Below are 19,538 nucleotides of genomic sequence, written 5' to 3'. Positions count from 1 at the left end.
CCTGGCAGAAGTCAGGATTTAAACTCAGGCTAATTCCAGAGCTTACATTCTATGAGAATTTTGTTTTAGTTAGGAGAAGTGAGAATTTGCTTTCTGTTTCTACAAATAAAAGTTAACAAGACTTTGAATTTTAAGGACTAAAGTCAAGCAGGTAGAAGAGCAGGAGAAAATTCTGGATCTACATATTAGGGTTCAATAAAAACTTCAGTGCCATCAAGCAAAGAATATTAAGAACAAATAGATAATCAACTAGAATTAGACGAGACTGTTTAGTACACCTATCTATGAATAACTATTACACAAATAAGTATAATAGTTTAAGTCAGAAATCACTCTAAAATTTTCATACGTGAGTTGTTTTGTTTTGACGTTTCTCACCCCAGGAGTTACATCACCTTTGTGAAGCTACACCACTTTCCCAAACGTCTTAGACCTCTAATATAGCACTGACTCTCTTTTGAAACTATTGGTTTAGATTGGTTTGTCTCCCTCTCCAGTCTATAAATGAAGGTTTAGCCATCTTTGCAGACTAAAATCCTAGCATAGAGCTTTGCAGAGAATTATGCAGTATTTATTAAACTAAAATAAATGCAACTTTAAGATAGAAATTCACAATCCTGCAGAATCATTTTTACCACCTATTTCTTTTTTTGCCATTAAAAAAATTTATTTTATCGAAGTATAGTTGATTTATCATGTGTTAATTTCTGCTGCACAGCAAAGTGATTCAGTTATACATATATATACATTATTTTTCACTTTCTCTTCCATTATGGTTTATCACAGAATATTGAATATAGTTCTCTGTGCTATACAGTAGGTCCTTATTGTTTACCCATTCTACATACAATAGTTTGCATCTGCTAATTCCAAACTCCCAGTCCATCCCTCCCCTACCTCCCCTACCCCAGCCCCACCCCGGGAACCAAAAGTCTGTTCTCTATGTCTGTAAGTCTGTTTCTGTTTCGTAGGTAAGTTCATTTGTGTTGTATTTTAGATTCCACATGTAAGTGTTATCAATATGATTTTTTTTTACCACCTATTTCTAATCAGATTACCTAGCCCGTGATCCAAAAATATTGTAAAATTAATCATTTTATGAATCTTATCTTTCTCTGAAAGCATAGGAGTTTTAATTGAAATCTATTAAAAAGTATAAATAATATAGCCATTTTGTTTCAAGAGAAGATAAAATCATTAGCCACAAATAAAATACATCTTGAGATTCTTCAGAATTGTACCAAATCTAGCTGAGATTAGATAATTCTTTCCCAAATTACAAGAAAACAGAAGGACAAGTATACCTTTGGAAGAAACTAGATTGAACGAGAAACCTCACTTTTTTTTTTTCTTCAAATAATAGAAGTTAAGAGAGTTACCTGCACAGTGATACCTAAGCTTTTCATGGATAACCCAAGATCAAAATCACTACACTTCCCAATAGGCTGCTAAATCCAACACTCAGTTTAATACTCACCATTTGTTTGCATAGAAGGTGCAATATTTCAGAAAGCAAGACTCCAGCTCTTCCAACAGGAAGTAAAGGTTTGCTAAATTCTCTGTAAAAGATAGGAGTAGTGATTAAGTACCTCTGAACAAATTCTGTTCTAGAACAGTATGCAAACAATGTGTGCCAAAAGAACAGATACTGTGCAACCTAAATAATGCTGGGCAAGCCAAAATTCCAGAACGTCTCTAAGTAATAATTTTCAGAAGTAGTTCAGAGACTTCAGGTTCACTTTACGCTTCATGGGGAAGCTGGAAAGAGACTTTAGAATTCCTGGGTTTTGCCTTTTTCTCTAACTGCTTCAGTGACAGAAGCAATGCAAAGATCAGTCTCACTTAACAATCTGTTTATTTACATGAGCTCCACCTTAAGCCGAAAGAAGAGAAGCACCTTAGGTAGCAGGGAGTTGTGAAGCTTAGTTTTGAAGTGTTTTTAAGAAAGGAAGCTTTTCTTTAGAATACAGATGAAACAGAAAAGAACCAATTTTCTCACAGTCTATATCAGTATTTCCCAAACTGTGTTCCACAGGATATTAATAATTATTCCTCAAAAAAGGATTCTACAGTCAATTAAGTGAAGCACTGCTGACTTAAACAAAGCTGAAGTTTTTATTTGTTGTTTGGTTTTACTATAGGATTCTCATAACCTTTAATGTGCTATAATACGCTTTGTGAATCTCAAAGAAAAGGGACATAATAGTATGCAGAGTTTGACTATGTGAACAGCTTTGGGGGAAATACTAATGTTTTGAAGAAGAGTTTGGGAAATACTAGTCTACACAATGTAGCAACCATTTCCCACTCACGTCCAAATCTAGAAATGCCTAAGAGCTCAGCTCCTTTTAAAACAACCTGAGCATGTGCTATGCAGGTACCACAGTCTGAAAGTTATTATGTGGATCTATAACTTCTTACCGCATTGGAGCAATGAGAGACATAAAAGTCAGATTAACATTAAGCTTCCAGGAGCAATCACCTTCCAATTACATGACTCTGGAGCCATATCTAACCTTAATGGACCACAGGGCTATTATATCCCCATCACTTCTCCAATTTAGAAAAATATAACACTTTTATACTGAAATTAGAAGTCTTAAAGAGCCACAGCCTGCGTCTTCAAAAGCACTAAAGCAAGAGCACTATGCTACAAACCCAGCTGGTAAGCTCTGAGTCATTTTAACTAGATATACATCAAAAGAAACAAGTATAACTTACATGATAAGTTCTCTCATGGAGATTCCTCCTTCTTTTAACATGGGGGTCACCAGTTCAGCAAGGTACAACCAAATATGGGGAATATCAATGGCCATGTCATCTGCCAATTCCAATGTTTCTGAAAAACTGAAAAAGAACAGGAAAAAAATTCACATGCAAATGTAATTCAAAAGCTAACATTAAATAAACAGACCAAAAACCAGTCAACAAATACCTATTAAACAACTGCTATGTTCGGTACTGTTCTAGGCATCAAGTAAACAAGTTTTTGCTCTCAAAGAGCTTATTATTAGTGGGGGGAGGAAAACAAAACAACCAAAAGCCTATTTGCAGATAGGGCTAATTCTCTGAAGAACATAAACTATGGTACTAGGCTATCCCTAGAGGGTGATCAGAAAATACCTCTGTATGGAAGTGACATCTGAAAGACTTAAATGATGAAAATGAGGCAGTTATATGACATTCTAGGGTAACAAGCTAATCTATTTAATCCCACACTATAAATAGTTCACCACAGTTGAGTATCATATCCTCTGAGTCAGTCAGAAGCACTGACTAAAAACTTAGTGTAATGCAGACCAGACACAAGGAGAAGAAAAAACAAAAATCCTTGTCACTGAGGAGCTTACGATGGGGAAGAAAACTGGATGGATACAAAAGAGCCTGACAATATTACTGTATAACATCGTCATTATGACATGTTACAAACTGTTCGACCTCTAAAGAAAAGCTAATGGTTTCAGGCTTTCATGCTATGGAATATTTCTCAATGTGAAGTAAAATAAATGGAATTTCAATATAAAATTTAGAAACACCAAATATAAAATATCAGCACAGTCTTATTTAGGCTGAAAATCATAGCTATTCATTTTAAGTATAAAAACATAACTCAAGGCTTTGTTAATCATTCCAATATAGAGCATATTAAAAAGTCCAAAAACAAAAGTGAATTAAACTATAGGAGACATATACATAATTACAAGGAAAATACATATAATCAGAAGGAAAGGGCGAATGAATGAAGGGGCCAAGAGCAGGTGGTATTAGTCTTCGTATCCTTTTAGATCTCTGCGCACATAAAATGTGTGCTTTTTCACTGCAATTCCTGTTGCGAGCCAGAGTGCGCCATTCTTTTTACCTACCTCAGAGGCCTACACAACACTTTTTCACTTAAAAACTACAAGGCAGGGTCCCTTTCCTGAAGGTGCCATTTCAAAACAATTGGCAGCTCAGCCACATTACCTAACTCTGGGCTTCATGAATCCTTAATGACAATTTTGTGACCTCAGAGCTTGCAATTATTTGACATCTATTTGCTATACAACAGATTCTTGACTGTTCTCTCATCATGTCCACTTTCAGCTCGGTTAATGTGCCAATGATGGAACATAATCTGGCTGGGCTCCAGGATTTCTGGGTTGATCACCTATAATGCCTATTCATGTTCCATGGGTTAGCGGTATAGATTAAACTGTTTAATGAGCCCATGAGACAACCGTAGCCGTCTTGGTCTTGCAGCAGTGTATCTGCTCTTCTTTTCATCTCATATTACAACAAAGAGATACCCATATTCTTGCCCCGGTTTTCTACTTCTTGATTAGTCAGTTTACCATGGTACAATTTGCAGAACACAATCACTGATCAAATCCATACTGCTGATAAAAAAAAATATTTGGCTGAACATAGGATATCTGAAGCAAAAGCTCATAAGAGACTTATTTCTCTTCAGATTTACAGTTCCTAAATCCTTCTGTACGATTTTAAAAGAAAAATCCTAGGTGTGCAGAAGCCGCTAGATAATTATCTTTATGTCTTTGGACTACTACCTAGCCTGTAACAATGCCTTGCATAATATATAATATATTATATATATTCTGAATGTATATTCTGAATGTATATTATGCCTTACATAATATACATTCAGAAGCTGGCTGAATAAATGAAATAGAGCTACACCGTAGCCTTGCTTCTTGGTATGTAGTGACCAGCACACCCACTAAACTGCACTTCCGTGAGGTCCACAAGTGGGTCTTAGGACATCCCTTCCCCCATTTCAACTACAGAAACTCTCCTTTTATTTATTTTATATATTGGGTTCCTGTATAAAATTTAATTAAAGAAAGCAATACATTGTTAAAAGTTAGAAATATATTTTTTAATTCAGTAAAGTTCTGATTAGACGTCTGCTAAAAAGGCAAAATAATCTACCACAATTGGAAATGATATTGTCAAGCAGCATCTTCTACAATTTGCATTATAACTTAATAGAAATATAAACCTTACTGTAGATAATCAAAGAAGAAAGAATGAAGACATCTCAAAATTAGACTGGTCAAGTATTATTATGACTGATCATTAGAGAATCTAACTACAGGTAAAAGGAAGAAATAAATAAAAAGATTTTAAAAGCCAGTACCATCTTCAAAGGAATACCACAAAAAAGACTACTTAAACTAAATCTTACCTATGTGAGCAAATGGGGTCTTCACTTGTTAACTAGCACCTCTACCATTTTGCATATGGAACTTAGTCTGCTTGTCCATGTAAGCGCCAAATAGTATCTTTTTACCAAAGCAGAACTGCCTTAAGTGGCAAGAAAAGTTCCAAAAAAGTAATCAAAAAGTTCCAAAAAAGTAGTCAAGGAGGAGATAAGAATTTCCTTTCCAATAAGCTTCTCCCAAAATGAAATATTAATATATCAAGATTCCTTGAAGAGCACATATTTTATGTCTCTAGTCAACTCCAATTTTTACTGTCCTGTTTTTCATTTGTTTATTACACTTTCAAAGAGATTCCAATTCCATGGTGAACAGTGAGCTACACTCAACTACCTTTAGTAGACAGTTTTTAAAAAGAAGTCTTCTGAGGCCATGATATTAAATGACTGTACCACACTATTTGAAATGCACCTACACAGTACTGTGCCCACGTACCTACCTATCTAATTTGCATCATAAAGTATTTAGATTCAAGTCCTGAAATTTCCAAGAGGATGGCTTGATGTTGTGGAAATGTTATTGATATACAGCAACTATTATGCTCAGAGTTGATACAGCATCTTGTAAGGAAAATTCCAAAGGATCTAAGCTTTCTTTATAAACCACCTGACACTAAGGGCCTATCTGAAATTTCTGTCTAGTTTATCTTACTATTTAAGTAGCAGTGCATGCTTTGGGGAACTGTAGGAGAAAGGGCAGATTGACAGTTAGAGGTCTTCTCCTTTGTTTTCCAGAACCATCACAGCTTTAATGACTGCTCAGAAGTTGGAATCTAAGCAGTATCAGCATCCAAGAAAGCTGACCTTGTGCTCCCCCACAGCGCTATGTAAGGACACAGATCTTTGGATACTGGGACTAAAGAGACAGAAGACAGGGCATTTCTGTGGCTCCAGTGAAATGTGCCTCTCTGGACAATATGATCTATTTATAACGTAGGCTTCAGAAGCAACTGGGAAACTACAATCTACTTGCAAGAAGGCTCTTGGTAAATAATAACCAAGAGGCTATCTCTTTGTTTCCACCGTGCCAGGCCTCTGCATTTAGGAAAGAATAGGGGTCTTCATAGGGCTCTTGGTCTAAGGATCGTTAGGTCTAACTAAGTATCAAAAGCTGGGCCTGAAGCCGCTGCATTATCACAAGCTGCAGAGGAAGGAGGGACACAGAGAGATGAAGTAGTTACCGAGACACAGAAGGGTTCATCTCATTTCTGGTCTAAATAAAAGGCTGTGGTTGTGGTTGTACTGCCAGCAGCGGCGACAGCACCACCATGGAAGTGTGGACACCATGTCTGGATGTGACACTTTTTCCTCAGGGAATCCCACAAGGAGAAATGAAAATGTTTGAGGTAGCTTAGAAACCAAGCTAGCACCTCACAAGTTCAATTAAGGCCAATGAAGCTAGAACACACTCCTTTGAGGGCTTTCCAGGTATGAATCAACTTCTGAGTATAGTTTGAAGAGAGACAGAAAATGGTAAACAGTAATCCAGCATTCTCATTTCCAAAACTTTCTGGTGAATATATCATAGTATCTGGTAAAAAGCAAATATTTATAAATTAATATAATAGATATTACTGAAACTATAGTTTCAAGTTGGCTAGGGGCAGAACTCAATGTGTGAGGCTATAAATATCCTCATTTGCTCTTATTATTTACACTGGCTGGTTACTGGAGTGAATCTCATATATCTCTTTTAAAAGTGAAAAAACATCCTGGCTTTTAAAGGCCAACAACCATATCAACTTTTGCCAAAGTTTCTTACTAATAAGTTAACTGGGTCAGATGGCCTTAATCTGGTCAAGTCACTGAATCGAGAGAAATCTAGCTCACTGCTGAAGGATAACTTTTTAATGATCCTAGGAACAAATATACATCTTCTGGGACCTTGAGGACAATGTCATCATTCCTTACAAAATCAAATGAATATTCCTAAGTACATTCGACCTTGGCATTTAATGGTTACACTATTCTAAGAGGTTGGCCATATCTGAAAGATATACAGTGATCACCAGCATTTAATTTACAAGAACACAAAAAAGATTGGCAAAAAAGATTTACAATGAGAAAACTAACTTAAATAGTGCAGAATTCTTACGGCCATCCCACTCAACGAGCATATACCCCGAGTGAGTATGAGATGTGAGATTTACCCCATCTGACATTTATCCTTCAGGAGGTCTTAGTTCCTTTTCTCTTAGAAAGTGGGTACCTGTCAGTCCTGGGTGTGGTTCTATGTTTACCTTTGCACAACATGGTTCCTAAAACAAAATTTTTTACCATATGCAATTTTCGCCTTAAATATTGATTTTAGAACATAAGCCTGGGCAAGATTCTGTGATTGTACCACAAAGAACCTGATCCATGCATTTGTGATGATCACAAAGATAATCAGAACCTGATCAAATAAGGATATAACACAAGTGACAGCCAGACTTCATCAAACCAGCCATCAAGAGAAATCATAATGAAACCAACTTGGAATAAGCTGTATCATTAACAACTTGGGAGTTACATACGCTTCTATGGGGGTACAGTGAACAGACAAGCACTTCCTGTCCAAAATGAACCATGGTTTACTGAAAGAATAAGGCTTTTAGGTTTAAGTTAATTTTCCAGAATTTTTCTCACAAAGAAAAGCTTTTTCCTAGAGAACATGCAGGGGTTTACATATAAATGGGCTGATGAGCTCAGAGCTTCCCAACAGTTAAGGGGGGTCTCTGTTATCTTACTTACATCATAATATACGTCTAACAACTAGATACAGAAAATCAGAAAATAACCATTATGCCCTAGCACAATCTATAAAATGCCATCATATCAACCAGCATATTATCAATATAATATACATCAACATATTATGGTAGATACCATTTTAAATTATGGAAACAGCTAAATACTTAAAAAGATATGTACTTTTAAAATTAAAGACTACTTAAGAGCCTAGTAACTGAATACCACTCTTGAGTAGGATACCGACCCTTTGAAAAAGTCCTGTTTGCTGAGTTTTTCTGACTGCACCAGCTGATACAGTAATTGGCCCATGTGATCCCTGGTGATCTGGCTCCTTTCCAGGGTGGACTCCACACCCATTCTCACAAACACATATAGCAGGCCCTGGGCATTCAGCTCTTCCACACACTGCATGGCTTCCTGTTCAAATAGCAAATAAAAGCTTACTCCAAAATATGGATAGAATTATCAGAGTGTGAAAATAAGTTTAAAATCTTTTACTTATGACGAAGTCAGTAGACAACTCGAAGAACAAGACAGTTTTCATACATATAGTTAAACATTAATATAGCTCAGTAAAATTCAGGCTAATACGGGTAATATTATTAGGCATATTTAAAAATAATAGTGCATCTTTATAAGGCTAATGTGTTTAGATTAACAAGTTTATTAAAGATCACTCAAAGGACCAGAGGCAAAAATGTATTTTTCTACACAATATTTACCTATATTATGATCATTTTAAAACTGGAAATGGTATATTATGAAATAATATTTAAATAGAAATTCAGTGTCATGATTCAAAGCCCTTAATGTGGCAACTGAGGTAATTCTGTTTGGGTATGTAATATTTGCAAAATCTTCAATGAAAAATGTCTTCCTTCATAGTAAAGTTGACATGGTTAGCTGAAGTACTAAAAACGTTTTAGGAAGATCTTGGGATGTGGGGCTTGTAAACCCCTTACCATGGGATGATCTAGCTAGGTCAATATCTTTGATCTGGAGGATAAAAGCCTGGCAGCCAGGGTCACTGAATCACCAATACAGCAGTGTGCCTCCCTGCCCTCAGCTACCTCAACTTTGTCTGAGTCCAAAATCCTTTGGTTCAACATCTGAAGAGAGTAGCTCTTCTGAGGGGGAAGATGCATGTGAGAAGGGCAGCCTCCTGACTGAAGAAGGGAGTAAGGCATATCTGGGTGTCTCACTGCTATTTTATTTCCCCTCTGCTACTTTAATACCTCCCACATCCATTTTTTAACTAAAACATTTTCAAACTACAGAGAAATTAAAGAGTAATACAAGGTACACCTATATACCTTTACTTCAATTTAGATTCATCAGTTGTTAGCTTTCTTTCTCTTCATATATCCAAGAAATTTAACATTCATACAATAATGTCAACAAAAATATCTGATATATAGTACATATTTGAATTTCCACAATTGTCCCCAAATGTCCAATGTAACTTTTTGTTGTTGTTGCTCTAGGATCCAACTGAAACCCGACATCACATGTCATGATGTCTCTTTAGACTCCTTCTTTTTGGCCTTGCTGTGCGGCTTGAGGGATCTTAGCTCCCCAACCAGGGACTGAACCCAGGGCCCTCGCAGTGAAAGCTCCAAGTCCTAACCACTGGACCGTCAGGGAATTCCAATTCCCGATTTAGACGCCTTTAGTCTAGATCAGTCCTTTCTCTCTTTTTTGTCTTTTTATGACACTGGTACTTTTGAAACAACTGTCATGTAGAGCGGTTTCTTACATACACTTTTAACCAATCAATCCTTCTGCTTCCAGCCCCATCTGCACCTCACGCACATTCATGGTCTGCTAAGCAAATTACCATTCATCCTTCTAACTTCCAGAATGTTGCTGCCCTCTATTCCTTATGCTCTTTATCCTTGTGGGTTTTTACCTCATTTTAAGCCTATCATCATCATTAAAAGGTCTTTTCAGGAGACAGTAAAAATGAATGCAAGTACTCAGTGCTCAGTACTAAACCTGAAGTGACTAAGTGTCTTCCAGTGAGTATTTAGTCACTGAATCTGCCTACCAGGCCAACTAACTACATCATGGAACTTCTAATGAGAAGCTTCTAATTTCACAGCAGTTCATAATCTTACCCTTCTCCCTGATTTTCTAACGGTCTGATTCTTGTTTTTGAGCTCTCAGCTGAAATGACACCTCCTATAGTCCCTGTGACTGCCCAGTCACCGGCTAGCATACCACCTAATTTTACTTCTCTGCACTATAACATTGTTTTCTTTTTGTAGTAGTTATTTATTTTTAGGGCAGCTTTGTCTGTATCTCCCACTAGAACATAAACTCCATAAAAGAAACATAAAAACAGACTATGTTGTTCACTACATATACTACAATATTACCAGGAAGTACTCCTTAAAATGTGGCTGGCACATTTCAGGTACTCAATACATGTATGTATCACATAGGCTAAAAACAGAAGATGTGGAGTCAGACAAACGAAGGTTTGAACCCTGGCTCTGCCACTTACTTACTATTGTACGAGTTTAGGGATGTAACTTAATCTCTCAGCTTTGACTTCCTATCATAGGGTTACTATGAGGATTGCAAATAATATGTATATATTGATAGAAGCACTTGGCACATTGCCAAACACAAAACAAAGGCTCAATAAATATTAATTTGTATTAGCACCTATTAAAATATTAGGGGAAAAAACTTCCTTAGAATGAGCTCTGTAAGCCTTTAGCATGACACACTAATACCCTAAAGGTAATAAGAAAAAGTATAGTTTATGTTCTGAAGCTAGAAGCCTGGATTTGAATCCTGAGTCTACCACTTATCAGCAGTATGACCTAGAGCAAGTTACTTTACATCTTTGCACCTCAGTTTCCTTACTGTAAAAAGGGCTATTATAATAATATTAATGTCTGGATGGTATTATGAGGATTAAATAAACTAATACACATAAAATATATGGAGTAGCACCTAGCTCATCGTAAGTCCTCACTACGTCCGACATTATTACCTGGTTCCTACTGCCACTCAGCAGCAGAGCTGCCTTGTACAAGGCATAATGACATTCATGAGTCATAACTGACTCTGTCCCTTCCGTAGTGCAGGCTTGGTCTAGGGCTAAAGAATCTTCAAAGGGTCCTCTTGTTGCACCTAAGTGTTACAAAGGTTTTTTTCTTCCTAAACCTCCAGTTCATCACAGGGTCCTACTTTTCCTCTTTCAAAGTATTTGTTGCTCACTGACTTTGTATATCCTTTAAATTATTTCTAAAGACAATCTCTACTGCTTTCTTCATTCTTGTTTCTGTTTTTCATCTTTTCTTTGTCTTTCCATTTTCTTCTTTCGCATTTCCCTACTTCCACATAAGAAAAAAGATGTGCTGCCAATTTGTAAGAATACTCCTCATTTTCCAGGAATCTAACAAATCACAGTATATGAAGTCTATTCTTTGGCTCATTCCAGCTAATGTTCACTTATTTTTGCTGCATTTCCAAGGGTTTCTGCAAAGTACTCCTCTCCAACTTGCTCATGAGCAAAACTTCTTCCTACTTCTTGTAAATTTTGGACAATTTCAGTAACCTTTTGCCAAAGCAAAAGTAGTTAATGTATCTGACAAATATTTTAACAGATAAGCCTTTGCTGACGCCAGATCCCTAAACTAGGCCTCATTATATGATCTCTCCTAAGACCCTACAGGTCTACTACAGTTTAACTATTTATGGAATTTATCTGTTTATGATCTGTCTCTACCTTAAGACTACAGGGCTTGTGAGGTCAGGCAGTATGTATATCTTATTCACTGCTATCTTAAAATGAAGATCAAGGAGAAGGTTAAGGTTAAAGAGGGGCAAACGGAAAGCCACATCTTGAAATGTTTCACTTAGGCTGTCTGACCCTGGCACATTACTTACTCTTTTGTGCCTCAGTTTTCCACTTATGAAATAAAGAAAAAGTAATGTCAGCTGTACTTTAAAGTTAATATGAGAATGATGATAAAATGATTGTAAAGATAATGACAGGTAATATATAAGGAGTCAGGAATTCCTCATAATGATAATGTGTTGTTTTTTGTTCATCAATATCAAAGTCAATTTGGTTACTCCATAGTGGGAATGGATTGATACCTGTTCTTCCTTCCTGACCATTGACCTTGTGAACTACAGTATCAATTTAAAAGAGAGTACTTGGCAGAAATGCATCAAAGTTGTGCAAACTGAACTGTGTAGGGCTTGGATTACTCACTCTAAGTCTCGTCAGTTCACAATAACTGATTTAGACCAGAACCAAGTTCCTCTGTCTCTTGCCACAGGGTTTTCTGTGTTGTTGCTTTCTTTTTAAAAAATTTTGTTTACCTTAAAATCGTTAATGTGTAGAAATTCATCAATGATAGATTTGGACTTCCTCTCCATCTCCTCCTCTGACAAGGCAGGCTTGTCAGGGGCTGATGCTGCTGGAATTTCTGGTTTCGTTACTAGTGAGGTTAAAAAAAGTGAGAAAGTAAAAACGACAAAAATTATCATTAAAATGGGAGGATTATGGTTGACAATATTTATGTGTTGTTACATTGTTTTTTTAGTAAAGGCAATAAAATAGATACAAATTTGACAAAGCAAGCTACCTAAAAGTAGAATACAGAAACATTTTTTTAGAGTAGATAGATGTGCACTAAGTAACTTCATAATCCACAACAGCTACAAGGTATAGGGATATGATAAATTTTTATAATTAGAGTTTTGATCCTTTCTGTATTTTTTTTAAATTGAGGTACAGCTGATTTACAATATTATATTAGCTTCAGGTATACAACATAGTAATTCAACATTTTTCTAAATTACACTCCATTTCCTTTCTGTATTTTGATTCCTCTCCATTGCTTCTATGATGAAGAGCACATGAGGCCCGCACAATCGTGCACACAGCTTCGGCCACAATGGCCTTCGGCAGTTGCCTGAATACACCATGGTTCCACCTACTAATACTTTGCTCACGGTGTTCCTCCTGTATGAAATGATCTTTCTCTCTGTCTCCCATCCATTCCTCCCTGCAAACCTGTTTTAACTCCTCGTGTTCCTTCAGACCTGAGGGAAGCCTTCCCTAACATCCCTCTGTGTCAACTGTACTTAGCTCCTTTGTTAAGTACTCTTAACAAAGGAGCTTAGAACTATATTTCTTAGAACTATATTTAGAACTATATTTCTTTCTTAGAACTGTATTTCTTTCTTTCATAGCATTTTGCTCAGTTTGTATTTATATATCATCTTTCATGGGGTTATTTGATAAAGTTCTTCCTGATGCAGCAGACTGAAGGCCAAGAGCAGGGATCGAGTACCCAGAAGTCACTAGGTGTTCAGGTGCACGTGGCAAATGAACAAATGGCCCAGACAATAAACATGCAGAGGGCAGCTGTGCTACATTATTCACTACACACAAGATTATTTTCACACCCTACCTTGTTATGTTATCAAAATAAACTAGCTCAAATAAGAAAGCCACATGTCCTTAAAACTAAAAGATCTGGGGGTGGTGGTGGGATGAATCAGGAGATTAGGACTGACATAGATACACTAACATGTATAAAATAGATAACTAATAAGAACCTGCTGTATAAAAAATAAATAAATAAAAATTAAAAAAAAAAAAACCACTAAAAGATCTGAAGTCTTTGTCAGTTGGGAGAAGACATTTCAATTTGCCTGTGAAATCCATTTAGAAACTACAGTTGGGAGACACAATTTAAATAGTGAAACAAAATTGAAAGCTCGGAAAATGTTGTAAAACAACCAGTATTACTTCAGGATTAAGATTTAAAACTATTTTTCATCACTGTCATTATCATCAAGACATCTAATAACTTTTGCAAACTTTGTATTTATTAGGTAATGTCCTAAGTACTTACATGTATTAACCTCACTTTTAATCTCCACAACTCTACAGGGTTAGTACACTTATTATCCCCGTATGACAGATAAGGACACTGAAACACAGATAGGTTAAATACATGAGGCAGTTTTCAGAGCACTATCTGAGTTGGTCCTCTAAGCACATACATGCCCAACATGTACAAAAACCAGAGGTTCCAAGATGAAGGTAACAAAAGACAATCTGATACTTTCTCTTTGGTTTGCCCTGTCGTGGCTCAAGAGTGTCAGAATTTTCATACATTTGAGGGGCTGTACAAAGGACAGGCACTCTAATGCACACTGGGGTATAATTTAGGGAACTTCTAAGAAATTCACTGCTTAATATACAGCAAGAGGACCTCATCATCATCACTTTTTTTTTTTTTTTTGCGGTACGCGGGCCTCTCACTGTTGTGGCCTCTCCCGTTGCAGAGCACAGGCTCCGGATGCGCAGGCTCAGCGGCCATGGCTCTCGGGCCCAGCCGCTCCACGGCATGTGGGATCTTCCTGGACTGGGGCACGAACCCGTGTCCCTTGCATTGGCAGGCGGACTCTCAACCACTGCGCCACCAGGGAAGCCCCATCATCACTTTTAATAGTGAAAGGGGAAAATTTACAAATTGCTGAACAAAGGGATACCTGGGGAATGAGAACTATGTTATAAGATTATGAAGATACCCTTTAACTTTTAAGGCACTGGTGTGTGTGCTGTTATCATGTATTGATTCTGGAATCTACTCAGGCACAAAGTCTCCTTTGCATTTTTTCCCATCCAAATTTAAGGGCCCAATCTTCACCTGTACCTGTTCATATAAAGCCTCTCACCTGACTCCCTGATTCTGCTTCGCTCAGCCTCGGTGCTGTTCCTGTCCACATCCATGCCTCCTGTAAGTTGCTTCACAGTCTCCAGCATCTCTCTCCGTTGCTCTTCTTGAGACTGATTGTCTAACAGGTCTTTACTGCTGCTGCCCCTCATGAAAGTGTTTGGACGAGCTGTTGCAGATGGAAGGGGCTTGTCATTCTTCTCCCTGCCCATGCTTCCGCGACTTAAAAGACAAGACAACAATTTTCAAACTAAAGACCACACCCCATCCACTCTGTATTCAAATTATAAAATAACACTAAGACTTTCTAAAAGTATGCAGAAGAATTTTTCACAGATAACTTTAGATGTGTGAGGCAACAATTATATTTCAAAGTGTAATTATTTATATAAACAAGTAAAATCATGCTTTATAGAGAATATTAAGATGTGTTCGACTTTTTTCTTAAATGTTAAAGGGATACCACTTGAAAATTTTAAATGCCAATGGCAATTCCTTATTTAAGTTAAAAAAAATCTTCTAAGAAAAAAGAAGACAGTAATGAATGTATGAGCTAAATGAGTGAAAGGGAAACAGAGTACCAAAAGAACGTGGTATCACAATCTTAAAAACTTTCAATGATACTTTACTCATTCAGAAACTTCAAATACATGGAAAATATTCGAGAACCAAGTAGTAGAAACAGTTTTTGAATAGCCAAAATCGCACACTTCGTTCATTGTAAGAGAGAATCTTCCTATCTTCCTACTCTTTTTTCAGACAATTCTAACCAGCTGGGGAAATAAGTCCTTGGCCCAGGGCAGATCAGAAACAGAGAATTTAAAAGTAGAAAAGAGGGAAGACCTAGAGGAATGACAATGTTCTAACCACTATGAAAGAACATACACAGTACTCAAAAAGCAGGGCCATCAGGGGAAATCTATAGCAGGGCAAAGAGCCACAAATACCTCAATAGCATAACCGATGCTCACTGGCAATCTATGTCATCATTAAAAAGGTGACCTGTGCTATATTTTGTTTCAAAAGCCAAGAGGATAGTAATACAGCTTAGAAAATCTACCTAGTTATACTGACTATAATAAAAAACAAAAATTTGAGAGTTTAAAGAAACTCAGCTCTAAAAGTGTTTACATGAAAAAATTTTATTCTCTTTCACTATATTACAGGTCCCCATCCACTCTCTATAAACTAGTCAATGGAACACTTGACTGTATAAATCTACAAAAATGAAAGTAGAAAGACAGTAGAATATAGAGAGTAGTGAAAAATAAAAGACAACCTCAAATATAACTCCAAGGAAAGTGTGACAGAGAAATATATGGGTGGGCTGTTATGCCCTTTAACTCACAGCTTGGGAGTGCTAGGTTAATCTAGAGCATCCTGAGGCATTACCTTGGAGAGCCCTACACAAGCCTCCATGGCTCTTTGGGTGGGCCTGGCTTTCTTTTCTTTTTCTTTTTTTTTTTTTTTCCTACTTTTAAAAATTTATTATTTATTTTTGGCTGTTTTGGGTCTTTGTTTCTGTGAGAGGGCTTTCTCTAGTTGTGGCAAGCGGGGGCCACCCTTCATAGCAATGTGCAGGCCTCTCACTATCGCGGCCTCTTTTGTTGCAGAGCACAGGCTCCAGACGCGCAGGCTCGGTAGTTGTGGCTCACAGGCCTAGTTGCTCCACGGCATGTGGGATCTTCCCAGACCAGGGCTCGAACCCGTGTCCCCTGCATTGGCAGGCAGATTCTCAACCACTGCGCCACCAGGGAAGCCCGGGCCTGGTTTTCTTAGTAGAGCAAAGTATTAGATATTTGTCAGATAACTTGCCCTTCCCTTCTACCTCATCCTAAATCTATAATTTCCTTATCTTAGAGAAAATCAACTTTAGGGATGAAAGGAATCTATCCATAGGGATTATCATCATAATCTGTGTGTGTGTGTGTGTGTGTGTGTGTGTGTGTGTTGGCGGGGAGGGAGAGAGAGACAGACAGAAACAGTTTGACAAGCAGGTCAGTCTTGAGTTAATGTGCAGACCGAGCTTCTTACCTAGTTAAGGTCCGTCGGGAATCAAACTCTAAAGGCGTGGATGATGTAGACCCTGAGGGTGCTGGAGGTTGCAAAGCAGAGAATCTGTTTAAACTGGAAGCACTTGACCTTAAGGCATCTATAGGTATTGAGAAGTGAGAAAAAAATACAAATCACATGACTAAAATGCAGCTTCTAATTGATCTGCCTCCTTGAGGTGGGGCCTGACACTAGGCACTTCTAACCAGCCTAACGAGGTGGTAACCAATCTCCTGGTTCACAGACCACACTCTCAGAAGCACAGTTAGAGGGATCTTGTATGCAAAAATGTATTTAGGAATCTTTGTTCATTACAACCATTTGCACCTTTAAAAATATAATTAAATTATCCTAAGTAGGGCATGGGAATGGTAAATAAAGGAAGGAAGGAGGCAAGCAAAAGCAAAACAAAATACTTCACTTAAAAAAGCTAACTAACATACACGCTGTGATGTCATTTACATAAAATTATGGACGTGAGTTTAAGTGAACAATTTCTTTCCTAATTTAAAAGAAAAAAGGTCAAAATTACATAGTAGAAGGGAAATATGGGAAGGAGGTTAACAATGAAGTTTACATTTTTTCCATTGGTCTTTCTTTAGCTTTTAAGATGTGTTTGTAATGATCCAAATATTTCAGTCCTAAAGCCAAATCTCTCAAAATCTACTTTTGACAAAGATTTTGAAAAATATTTTAATCTAATTCTTTTTTCTTTTACAACTCCCTGAAATTAAATGCTTCTGGGTAATAATATTATTTTTCTCAGCAATATGAGTTTCCCTTTTTAACCTGGAGTCCCAGTAATTTTTCTAATTATATTGACTTTGTGAACAATAGAAACAGCAACAAAGGAATCAAATAGATTAAAGTTTTAAATAACCTAACTGAATTTAAAAAAATTTTTTTTAAATATTCAAAATACCTAAGGATCCTTACTGAGGAAAACGCTCAAATTATGTTAGAGTAGGACACCAATAAATCCAGCCATGATTAGTCTATAGATATTTTCCTAAAATTATTTATGAATTGACTGCAGAAAGCATTGTAAGGTGAATGCTAATAGACCACATGCAGGTTCCCAAGAAGGGACACTCCATACTTACCAGTCTCACTTGCCTTTGCTCCACCACTGCTGCCTTTTCCCCAACTGCCCAGCTGTGCTTTAGGTACCAGCTGAATTTTCTCATCAATTGTGGGCTGTAACATAAGTGACCACAAGTCAACAATAGGAAATATTCTAGAAGAACAGTTTACCTTTTTTTTCCGTGAAATAAAACCAATTTCAGCAACAAAATTTTGCCTGGAATGCCCATATAAGAAACATAAATGGGAACTGTTCACATTAAACTGGGATTCCCATGGCCCCTGAAGGACTCTCTGGAATCCAGCTTCCACAAAATACAGTTAGAAACCACTGGTCTGGAGAATGCATTCAGATCCTCTAAGACAGCAATGCCAATCTCCTAAACATAAGTAGTTTCTAGTGATTCCCCTCTTAAAATAATGCCCAGGGATTTAAAAAAGAAAAAAAAAAAAGAGTACATAAATGCTACAAAATTAACTCATTAATTTCTTCAAGTGACTGTCAGAAAACAGGTTGAAAGACACAAAGATTTCACATTTTAGCAAAGCCTAAAATAGGGTGGGGCAGGGAAGGAGAGGTAGAATAGGAGCATTCAAAAAAGAGGAATAAGACAAAAGAGAATAAAATGTTAAGACAGGGAGTTAAGGTGCCTGATATCTCTCAGGTTTAACTCTCCCAGCACAACTTCAGTACAAATGAATACAAGTTACTCATAAAATGCACACCACAACACAAAAGCTGTAAAGCAGCGCCTTGTAACAAAGGTATTACTATATTCTGACAGTACTGTTTGCTATATGACAGTTAACAGTGAATCTGGTTAATGGTTTTGAACTTTTAATGAGATGTTTATATAGAGTACCTACAGTATAACTACCTGAATATATACTACATTTATTTTTAAAAATTTATATATTTTTCAAAATATTAAGGAAATAATGTTGTAGGCTTATCATAGTGCCCATGCACAGAAACAATATTGTAAAACACAGACAAATGGTTTTGGTTAAAACTTTCTCTTGCTGGAAATGGAAGTGGATGGGAATCAAGTTGTATTCAGAAATTGAATTCCTTCTCTGAGACATAAACAACTGGAAGAATGTACCAGAATCTTAGAGAACAGGATCCCAGCTGATATATCAAAAAAGACCCAGAGAGGGACTGTGCTATCCTGAAGCAATGCCTTGACAAGACCATAAAGATGCAAACAACATAGCCCGTTTTCTTCCATTTGATATTTTCAACATTAGCTTTAGGTTGTCTTTATCCTACTGTCAGGCTGCCAATTTTCAGAACTATGTAAAGTATATTACAAGAAAGGATCAAACTACACTTGCAAGTGATTTGCAAAACTCACTGGGCTGTAGAAGTTTCCACTTTTACAAAATGTAATTCTACTTTCTCTATCTTTTCCAAGGTTCTTCATTCTACTTATAGTGATCAACTTCCACTGCTGAAAACATCTGCTAGGAGAAAATTCTTTCCTCTTACTGCCCATGGATTCTCAAGAGAAGGAAAGAGAATACATTAAATCTTTATCACAGAATAATTTCTGGTAGGTCCTCTGTGATTTCTTTTATGCCTTGGATATAGCAAACCATTCATTCCTTTCATGATTAAACTTAGACAGGTACCTGCTTCTTCCTCAGAGCTAAGAATATACTGTATATATATTATATAGTATATTATATCATACAGTATGAATATACTGTATATATATGTATAAAAGCTTGCA

General features: G+C 36.8%; 1 protein-coding gene across 15 annotated transcripts in view; it reads right to left on the bottom strand.

Annotated features, from left to right (window-relative positions):
* Window positions 1–19,538, bottom strand: part of EIF4G3 (eukaryotic translation initiation factor 4 gamma 3) — a 384,857-nt gene that overhangs the window by 27,693 nt on the left and 337,626 nt on the right. For all 15 annotated transcript variants that reach the window (XM_024125370.3, XM_055083733.1, XM_055083722.1 and 12 more), the window contains 7 exons: window positions 17,823–17,916; window positions 16,702–16,819; window positions 14,669–14,889; window positions 12,296–12,414; window positions 8,196–8,368; window positions 2,722–2,847; window positions 1,478–1,559 (listed from right to left, as the gene is read on the bottom strand). In XM_024125370.3, coding sequence (XP_023981138.2) covers window positions 1,478–1,559; window positions 2,722–2,847; window positions 8,196–8,368; window positions 12,296–12,414; window positions 14,669–14,889; window positions 16,702–16,819; window positions 17,823–17,916 — 933 coding nt within the window. The remainder of the gene's footprint in view (window positions 1–1,477; window positions 1,560–2,721; window positions 2,848–8,195; window positions 8,369–12,295; window positions 12,415–14,668; window positions 14,890–16,701; window positions 16,820–17,822; window positions 17,917–19,538) is intronic.

This window comes from Physeter macrocephalus, chromosome 3 (assembly GCF_002837175.3).
Source record: "Physeter macrocephalus isolate SW-GA chromosome 3, ASM283717v5, whole genome shotgun sequence".
NCBI classification, from domain to species: domain Eukaryota; kingdom Metazoa; phylum Chordata; class Mammalia; order Artiodactyla; family Physeteridae; genus Physeter; species Physeter macrocephalus.
Note: the sequence above shows the minus strand (reverse complement) of the source record. Positions and strands in the feature narration are given on the sequence as shown.